At 32.8% G+C, this 10,793-nt stretch overlaps 1 protein-coding gene across 1 annotated transcript; it reads right to left on the bottom strand.

Annotated features, from left to right (window-relative positions):
* On the bottom strand, positions 1 to 2,212 carry LOC136065894 (ABC transporter C family member 8-like; the record flags this gene model as incomplete). The annotated part of the gene is given in 2 exon segments (XM_065769706.1): positions 1 to 1,345; positions 2,060 to 2,212. Coding segments are annotated over 2 exon segments (1,370 nt in total), but the record flags the coding sequence as incomplete, so codon positions are not given.
* Between the last annotated feature and the right edge of the window lie 8,581 nt (positions 2,213 to 10,793).

Genomic DNA, 10,793 nt, shown 5'->3' with positions numbered 1-10,793 from the left:
TCATCTTGGGCAATCATAAACTGAGTTTGACACTTCTGTAGCATATTTGCGAAAGGCACATTAAGGATTCCACATATGAGAAGAGGAACTAGGCCTGTAAGTGCACCTAGACCCACAACCCAGAAAAGAATGCCAATGGCTAGGAAAAGTTGAAGTACAAAGCTCCATGAAGAATGGAACCACCAAGGAAATTCACCCATTCTATAGGCATCAACTGCAATATAATTCACTATCTCCCCAGTTGAGTGCCTTCTCCTTCCTAAACTAGAAAGCTTTAACTGCTTTTGGTAGACTGCCACCATTAAGGCTGATCTCATTCTCATTCCTGACCTCCTTGAATCGAAGAACCAGTGCCTTTGAGACAAAGACTCAACTAACTTGGTAACAACTAGACACCCCACAATAGAGAGACCTTCATCCAGGTTCCTCTCATTGCCATTTGCATAATTTACAAAAGCATAGAGTATCAGAGGAGAAACTACTACAGCAATTGTCCTAAGAAATGCACAAATGCCTATGAATATATTCTCTTTCAGGTAAACTTTTGCAATGGCCCGAAGAACCAAGTTCCCGGTATTGTTCGAGTTTGTTTCCCTTAAAAGAGAATCCCATGCATGTGCAAACTTTTTGTAGGCAAATTTGGCTTCATCTTCAGGAACTACGGGGGGGATGTCTTTAAGAGCCAATCTTTTTGAGTAGCCCAAGCTAAGTAAACTATTAATCCAAGAAAATGTCAATTTTCCAAGAAAACTAGCCTGGTCTAATTCTATTTGCCCTTTTTCTGCCTTTTTGGCTAATAGAGGTTCAGATAGATTGTTTTCAAGATTATGCTGAAAAACAAAGTGAATTAGGTTCCTAAGGGCACAGAGGAAAAGTAGAAAGTTAATAGACCAAGGTACTATGTCCAAAATTTCAATGCTATGTGTTATTAGTAGAATTTGGACATTCAGAATTGAAATCAATACAAAAGAGAAGGCCCACCAAAAAGAGTTTAGAAGACTGATCCATTTGGACCATTGAGAAAGCAGGGAAACAGTAAAAGTGATCCAAACCATTCCTCTAACAAAGTAAACCAACCAGCTTATATGATTGAATTCGTCATTTTTGGCCATTAGATTCCATAAACCCACACTAAAATAACCAATGCTGCAAAGAGCACAACACAGTGAAACTACCACCAAGACCCAATCTTTTCTGCTACTTCTTGTAGAACATTTTCCTATGATAGCTATGACCAAAAATAGGTAGAAAGCACATAGGAAGAATAGGTTTACACCATCTACAATTGTTCTTTGAAGGCAGTAAGAACCCAAATAAAGTTCTTCACAAATCCATGAGATGCCCCCTGCATATACATCAAAAGAGAAACCGTAAGAACAGCAAAGATTCATGCTAGAAACACAGGAACGTTGGAAAAATCAAAACAAATAAAATAGTGATGCAAAAGTAAAAGCTAATGAGTTTGACAAGAACACATTAACTGCAATTCATTGATAACAAAGCAAGAGAGAACAAACAATTGAAGAAGAAAAAAAATTAAAGCAATAGAACAAACAACTGAAGAAAAAAATTTAAAAAAATATTCAAAATGGTAATTCATTTATTGCTTGAAAAATTATTGTACATGCCATAATAGGCAACCTTTTTTTTTTTTTAACAGGCAAGCATTTCCAAACCTCTTCGTTTTCTAATTATTCCCTTGAGTATATGTAGTCCTCTCATCTCACATGTACCAGGTTATTACAATGAAGAATCCCATAAAGGTGACCCTAAGATTATGATAGTTCGGACCCAATATCTCATAGATATAATGAAATCTTAGGAATTACTAGCGGTTGGCATCAATCTGAAATGTCTTACAGCAAAGAACATAAATTCTTTACTTAATTGTAGAAGAATAAAATCTATAACCCAACTTTTCCATCTTAAAAATAAAAAATAAAAAATAAAAATAAAAACTTTCTATAACCCAACTCACTGCAACACATGCTTACTTAATGGTTATTAAGGGGAAAGGAAACAAAAAAACATTCACAGAGAGAAGGAAGATTGCATGTACCAAGTGAGCTCCCCAGGGAAATCATTGCTGGAAGAACTTCTATGGTTCACTTGGCACCTCTAGTAGCGCACCAGCCTACTTATCATGTATGAAGTCAAGAATAAGAAGTGCCCCCACGTAGCTTCCTCGTAGCATATTCCCATCTAATTAATGCTGTCAGAATCATCAAAGCTGAACCAGTCTCTCCCTTGTCATCATTTTTTTTTTCATGTTTGGCACATTTATTTCTTTGTCTGATTGTGTGTCATTTCCTTTCATTGATCATTCTAATAAAACGTGGAGGATGAGGTTATTTATGACCAGTTCAATACGTCTATAACTTCAATAAATAAATTCAAAAACATATATGTAAGTCCATATAAATCTCCAACTCTTCGTTTTCTTTTTCTGTTTGGATAGAGAGAGAAATCATTAACCGAATAATTGGAACTGTCTAAGGTACTTTAAGCCTTCTTATTGAACAAAAAACGTTTATGAAAAGTTATTTAATACTTCAAGCTTTTTTGGGTAGAAAGGGAAATCATTAAACAAACAATTAGAACTGTGAAGGATTGAAGTCTTCTTTTTGAACACAACTACATCTTGCTTGAATCTTAAAATATTTTATAATATTTTTAGTGAAAATATCTAGAGTTCTCTCTTTCCCCACTATATATTTAAAAAAATTATAAACAAGATTCAATACCGTGTTTTTCATTTAATTTATCAATTGTGACTTGTCAGTTTATTTTTTTATGAGAAAAAAGACTATTAACGACAAACCAGATTACACATAACAGGCTCCTTCACCAAAGGACCCCATGAAATTATAATTCAAAAGACCATTTTGCAAAACAATGAGCTACACCGTTCTCAACTCTAGAGACCCAATTGAAGGAAACACCTTGAAAGCGAGAGATGATGACAACTATATTCTTTTTCATTTTTTTTTTTTTTTTTTTGTAACCGAAAAATGGTAGAGGAGGACAACCCATGCGGCTTCCCTACTTGAGCATGACCATAATAATACCCTACCCACTCTTAGGCAAGACCCCATACTCCCGGTCCGTAAGAAACTCAATTATTATTCTTTATTCTTTAGACCGTTTTGGATAGAGGTGGGATATAAGGAGCACCAACACATAGCTAGTTGTTTGAGTCTCAAACTCAAGTCCTAAGACTTGATGGCTCAGTATCTTACCAATTAAGCCATCCGGATGTTGGTTATGACACTATATCCTGAACCATAATGGATAACACTTACATATTTATTTTGTCCTCTTACTAATGACTAGCCAATTAATGCTATAAAAAAAAAAAAATTTTATTTTGCTAAAAGGTTTGACTTACCTCCAATACTTTTTTAACGGAACATTTTCTATTGTTTTAAATATACAATGACAAGTGATAGTGAGTTTTAACCTCCACATTTCATTTAGTTAGTGGGTGATATGGCAGTTTCTCATTAAAATAAAAGAATTTTCTAGTTAAAAAAAGTACTGAAAGTAAACCAAAGCCTTTACTAAAATGCTATCAAAAGATTTAATAGTCTATATAAGGTAAGATTAAAAAAATAATAATAATAAATAAAAGATTACTTTCAAAACCTTTTCCAGTATTCCCGTGTGTGTTAAAAATACTTAGTATTCTTCAAAAAAAACTATTTTATGAAAAAAGAAAAAAAATTGAATTTTGTTTATATATATTTTTATATTTCTTATCAAAATTTTCCTAAAATTTTTTAATAATAAATGTTCTAAGGGCACCCATTAACCAGACCTATAAATAAATAATGCCACGAACCACTTATATGAATATTATTAAATTGAAAAGATTAACGGATGCCCTAAGAGTATTGATTTAAGAAAAAAATTTAGAAATTTTTTACGAAAAACGTAATTACTTTTTTTGGGCTTTTATATTTTCCATGAAAGTGGTGTTTAAATTTTTCTAAAATATCTTATTAACAATTTCCCTACAGCACCCATTAACATAACCCTTATTAAATTATCTAAGAAATATCTAATTTTTCAAAGTAATCAAAAGCTAAGACTCCTTTAAATTTCTGATTGCAATGATTCTTCTGCTAGTTAATCTCATTTGTTTATAATTGGTCAATTCCTTACGCTCTTTCCAACATCACAAATCCTTATACTCTATCTAATTGCAATGATTCATTTGTTGACTAATCCCTATGCCTTTTTGTGTGGCATCTCCAACCCTAATTTGCCAATTCCAATCCTATTTTTATAAGACCACACCTTTAAATACTCCCACTTTGTTTGGTGGGGGAAATCAAAAAGTGAGAAAATAGAAAATTGGGTGGGGCTGAAAAAATAGGAGAATAAAATAGATTTTAGTTTTCTCTCATAGTATTTAGTGGGAAGATGGCAAAGTAGAGAGACGAATAACTCTTTCATTTGGTTGAGGAGAAAAGTGAGAGGATAAAAAATGCAATTTATATAAATTGACTCATATGTCCTTATTAAAAAAATTATTCCAATTAAAAAATAAATAAATAAATAAGCAATCACACCAACTTTATTAAAACAAAAATCTTGCCCAATTAAAAAAAAAAAAAAAAAGGCAAAGACCTAATCAATNCACATGCCTTGACAGAGTAAGAATTCCAATATAGGGAAAACAAGATTAAAATAGAATACGAAAAGCAAAATTAATCTAAAAATATTAGTCAATAATGATTAACAACAAAATTAAAAGGCAATTGTAAACAAATGTAACTACAAGTCTCCTCCCTCTCTAAACTTCCAAACAAGCCATTAAAGTCTCGTAACTCAACTAGGACAATACCTGTTATTCTATTAATAATGAACAAAATTATCTTATGCAACAGGTACAATTAGTTGTTACGTTCTTATCACATGCCTTGACAGAGTAAGAATTCCAATATAGGGAAAACAAGATTAAAATAGAATACGAAAAGCAAAATTAATCTAAAAATATTAGTCAATAATGATTAACAACAAAATTAAAAGGCAATTGTAAACAAATGTAACTACAAGTCTCCTCCCTCTCTAAACTTCCAAACAAGCCATTAAAGTCTCGTAACTCAACTAGGACAATACCTGTTATTCTATTAATAATGAACAAAATTATCTTATGCAACAGGTACAATTAGTTGTTACGTTCTTATCACATGCCTTGACAGAGTAAGAATTCCAATATAGGGAAAACAAGATTAAAATAGAATACGAAAAGCAAAATTAATCTAAAAATATTAGTCAATAATGATTAACAACAAAATTAAAAGGCAATTGTAAACAAATGTAACTACAAGTATAAATGTCATGTTATTTAAACAAAGAAACAAAAATAATCAATCATAGTTATTAAAATCAAGGTAAGAAGTTAATCTAAATACATAAAATTTAGACATCTAATTTAATTTATTAAAATAAATCAATCTAAAATTTTTAAGATTATAGCAATATACTTGCAAAGTTGTATACATGTCATACTACAATTGCTTTTAAAAGATATACTGAAGGCAACATTACTTACTTTTATCATTCTAAGTATTTAAAATTTGGATTTATAAAAAAATATATATAGGTTGTTTTTTTTTTTTAAATAACAGTTTTCAATGTTTAAACAACATTACATATAATTCTACACATTTTTTTAATTATACATATTTTTATAAAATAATAATAACATCACTAAAAATCTCTTACCAAACAAACTCCTAATTTAATACGGTTAATACAGTAAAAGAGTTATAAAATAGAGGAGTTTAAAAAAAATATAAAATATAAATTTTAAAAGAAAAGAAGACAGTGGAGGCTTTTGGGGGGTTTAGCACCATACAAGGACAATAAATAATTTTTTCTTTATTATTTTGTGTAAAATATAGGACCCACTAATTGAATTATCATTCATTAATGCAACAATACTCTTTCACAATAAATTTAAACATTGTGATGGGACCATGAATGTTGGTTGCGTCAATCATTCATAATTAACTATTTTTATTATCGCATACTCTTGGTACAATAGTTACTTTATAAGTATAAATACTTTTGGAGTAATAAGAGTCAGGGTTCAAGTCTCTAGGAAATAGCTTCACACACATATACATTTAGATTATGTTAGAATAAAATTTTTATCTTGTATAAACTAAAAAATAAACTATTTTCTAATTTGTGAAATTTATTATGAAAAAAATTATGTTCATAACATTATAATTACCATGAGAAAAGGATAAAAAATAAAATGAGGAAGAATGGGTAGGACAAGATCAAAATTATGAATAAATGTTATTTAAGAAGAGTAATGATGCATACACAAAAAAAAAGTGAGGAAAATTTTTTCCCTTCTTTTTTTATGGTGTCAAATCTGTTTCATAATAATGGGTGTCCTTTTTTCCTTTTCTTTTTTTCTCAGACGGGGGGCAAATACTTAGGTATGTCACATGCAATGTTAGACTCATATAGCCATATATATGGATCATGTTTGTTCATCAAAAAAAAAATGTGTATCGCGTTTGTAATAAGAGTGATATTACATATAGTCGTTAAACATTATATCACTTCCATTTCCATCCTGATGGCTCAAGAAAAGCGACTAAACCATTTTCTTTGATCATTCTGAATTCAACCTTAAGCTCGGGATTATTTGAAATCTGTTTGACACTAACTTGTTTAACTTTTTGTTAATTTCTTTTCATTAAAAGTCAGTTACGATATATTTACGGCGTAAATGTACTTTTAGTCCTTATATTTTAACTTTTTTTCATTTTAGTCCATATATTTTAATTTTACCACTTTTAGTCTCTAAATCAATTATCGCGTTCCATTTTACTCCTTTCCGATGGTGGGCTCTGGAATTTGCTTAGGTAGCAAACGGAACTATTAAAATAATAATAAAAAAATATTTTAATATTAAAAATGCCACGTCAGCTTATAAATTAAAAAAAATTATTTATTAATTTTAACTTAATAAAAAAAATTAAAAACAAATCGTTTAAAAAAGAAATTAAATTAGTTAAATTTAAAAAAAAAAAATCTTTACATTATCATGAAGAACATGTTCATGTTCTTCCCAATTGATGATGCCGAAAAAATCACCAATGAATCACATGTTGCTCACACGCTCAAAAAGTCACCTGCACAGCAAAAAGAGAAAACCTGCAAAGAGCACCGGTGTGGTGCCGGCCAAATACCCTCCGAAAGTCAAGTTAGAATCTTTTACAACTCCAGAGTGCTAGAGAGTATCGATTATGCGTACTTAGATTTGTGAGGGTATTGGGGCTTTTATAGTGGTTGTAGATTGACCTTTCTTCCTTGAGGCAGAAGTCTTTTCCTTATAGGAGTCTCCTTTAACAATCTCAAACGTGGTGAACAAGACTTTTCCTTTTGGAGGAGATCTCTATTAATGCGCGTATCTTCTAGAATCCTCTTTGCTTTAGAATTCCAGTTATACTAGGATTTTGGGATGTCCAAGCGTGGGCCGCAAGAGTTAGCTAAGGCTCCTTGAAGATAATTGATTTGGACACTGCGTGGGTGTTTGACCCGTCGGTGTGGAGCCCGTCCGCATGGGATCCTTCCGGTAAGGGTGATCTAAGTGGATCCGTCATATAAGCCGTCAAGTATATAATTTTTCCTCTTCACCAGTCATTATGAAAAACATGTTCATGTTCTTCCTCAAATTTTGGTTGCTGAGGAAATTAAAAAAATCAAGAGCATGCCAACATGGAACACATAAAATCAAAGGGCATAGATCTACAAAATACAAAGACCTTTAAAGATTCAAAACACAAAGAACACAAACCCAAACCCAACCCTCAATCTCTAGCAAACCCAGAACATCGCGAAAAATCAAACCCTCCATACAAAAATCAAACCCATAAACAAACCCATAAATTTCAAACCCAAATTCAAGAAATCTGTAAACAAACCCATAAATTTTAAACCCACCAATCTAATAGAGACCTACTAATCTGTGAGAGATTGGAGGTAAATACACTTTAAACCCAAATCCAAACCACCACCGACCTCGGCCCTTCCACTGTCACCAATCAGTCCATCAAGCCACTGCAACCCACACCAACGTCAAACCCATCCAATGATCCACCCCCACCGACCGCCGAACCAACCACCACTTCACAACCATTGAACCGAGAGAGAGCTTTAGAGATTTTTCCAAATCCACGATCTAAGAGAGAGACTTTAGACCTTTAGAGCTTTAGAAAGATGAAAGAGAGAGGGAGATTTTGGTCTGAGTAAGAGATCTTTAGAGATTTTCGTTTGGGTAAGCAAACCCAGATCTACGATCTCTCTCACTTCACCCAACCTCCAATGTGGCAGATCCGAAGACACTTTCCGAGCTTTCTACTCAAAAGGTGACAATGGTGGGGGCTTGGTGGAGTGGCCTAAGCTACTTGGGTTCATTGGTATTCACACCAGGTTTGGATCCTCCGATCGTCGCTTGGCTTTGAGGGAGACTTGGTTTCCTTCTGACCCAGATGGACTTTTGAGGTATCTCAGCTTTTTGTTTAGCTAAATTATTGTGTTTTGGAAAATCGGTTGTGATCAGATTGTGTGTTGGCATTGCAAATGGAAATCAATGGTGGGTTTTGCTTGCATGTGATTGTTTGTTCTTCGTTGATCTGAACTAAATTAAATGATTTGTTTTTAATTTTTTTTTATTTAGTTAAAATTAATAAATAATTTTTTTTAATTTATAGCTGACGTGGCATTTTTAATAGTAAAATAATTTTTTTATTATTATTTTAATAGTTCAGTCTGCCACTTAAGAAAATTCTGGTAGCCCACTACCGAAAATGACCAAAATGGAACGCGATAATTGATTTAGGGACTAAAAGTGGTAAAATTAAAATGTAGGGATTAAAATGAAAAGAAAAAAAATGTATGGACTAAAGTGCATTTACGCCTATATTTAATGTAGGGTCTGTTTATGTAGCCCAAACCCAAAGGATATGGGTTAAAGGCTCAACGAACCCAGCACAATGAATTTGTAGAGAGTGGGCAAAAGAGTTGGGCTGGTTATGAAGCACAGAACAGTTGGCTAGGTTACGTGCAGTGATAATAACATGAACTAAAACTCAGATAACTCCATGAATGAATGTCCGAAGAGGTGTTTTATTGAGTGAACAGTGATTACAACATTCAGAGCTACAGTCAAGCTTTTCTCTCTCTCTCTCTTTCTCTTTCTCTTTTCTCCATCTTTCTCCCTCTCTTTTCCGGTCCCTCATTATCAGGGATCCTTCTTCTTTATATAGCATCCCTTCCTATCATCTCCATCGTCCACCTGTTCTTCATCCACGCATCTACTCAAGTGCATGCCACGTCATGTGTCTACTTTAGTTCTTTGTGAGTGGCAGTAGCTGAGGTTACACTGTTCAGTGGTCTTCTCCACATAAATGCTGCCAGAAAAGCTGCTGCTGAGCATTAAATGCGATGGTAGCACCTTTTCTTTTAGATATTTTTTAATTCTGATCATCTCCGGATCCACCCAGGACCTATCATTACCGTTGGGATTGTTAGGCAGATTAGTCGGACCCTCCACACGTTCGTTTGATCAAGGCTTTTCGTAGCCGAGGAGCAAGACGTCTTCGGACTAGTGGTGACCTCTTCGGACGACACTCCCCCTCTGCTTCTGGGTTTCCTACTTTAGATGGGCCACCCCAACCACCTATTGCTTCTCGAAAATACAATAGTTCTTAACAGGGGGTTCCGGGCCCATTAAGTAACTTTGGGCTTTTTTCCCCCCACATTTAAAATAGTAAGTTTTTAAAAAGTTATACATAAATAAAATAAGCGAGAATGTTTATAACTAACAGACTTTAAGGGTCTGTTTTAGTAGAAAATTTTGAGTAATGTTATTTATATTTTTTTGAAAAACATGTGGATGAAAAAATGTATAAAAATACGTGTAATGTTGTTTAAAAACTAAAAACATATATTTAAAATAATATATTTAAAATGCTCCACCAAACAGCCACTAAATAGTTTGAACCAACTCCATGAAATGAACATGGTCCATTTCTTTCGAGATGTGAAGAAAATCTGAATTCCTCAATCGCAAAGCTCTTGGACCATGTGAGTCATTTGACTGTTTTTAAAATTAAAAATACGTGTAATGTTGTTTAAAAACTAAAAACATATATTTAAAATAATATATTTAAAATGCTCTACCAAACAGTTACTAAATAGTTTGGACCAACCCCATGAAATGAACATGGTCCATTTCTTTCGAGATGTGAAGAAAATCTGAATCCCTCAATCGCAAAGCTCTTGGATCAGGTGAGTGATTTGACTGTTTTTGAAGTTTGAACCCATGCTTACGTTCGTGCACATCTCAATCACAGCGGTACCCTTCTGTCCCTAAAATTCACTACTATTATTATTTTTTTTTTCTCTCTTCCATTTTTTAATGGTTCAGACTCTCGTTGCGTTTATGGACCACATGGGCGGTAGAGACTAAGGGAGTGTATATATACACTACATCATTTTCTCTCGGTATTTAAATGTTTGTATGATTGATTCTTCACCTTATTTAAATAATAGCTTAATATTAATAACATTTTTTTTTACTGTGTTCAATGTTTGTCATTCAAAGTTAAAACATCATCGACCTCTCTTTCCTCTACTATCTACTTTTTTTTTTTAAAAAAAAAACAATCATTGAAAAAAAGTAAAAAGTCTCCTGTATATGCAAACTTTGAAAGAACAAGATGAAGCTAAAAACATAGTCAGACTCCTGAAAATTTTAG

The sequence above is a fragment of the Quercus suber genome, unplaced genomic scaffold, assembly GCF_002906115.3.
Source record: "Quercus suber isolate HL8 unplaced genomic scaffold, Cork oak 2.0 scaffold_1292, whole genome shotgun sequence".
NCBI classification, from domain to species: Eukaryota; Viridiplantae; Streptophyta; class Magnoliopsida; order Fagales; family Fagaceae; genus Quercus; species Quercus suber.
The sequence above is the reverse complement of the archived record's forward strand: the minus strand, read 5'-3'. Positions and strand labels throughout refer to the sequence as shown.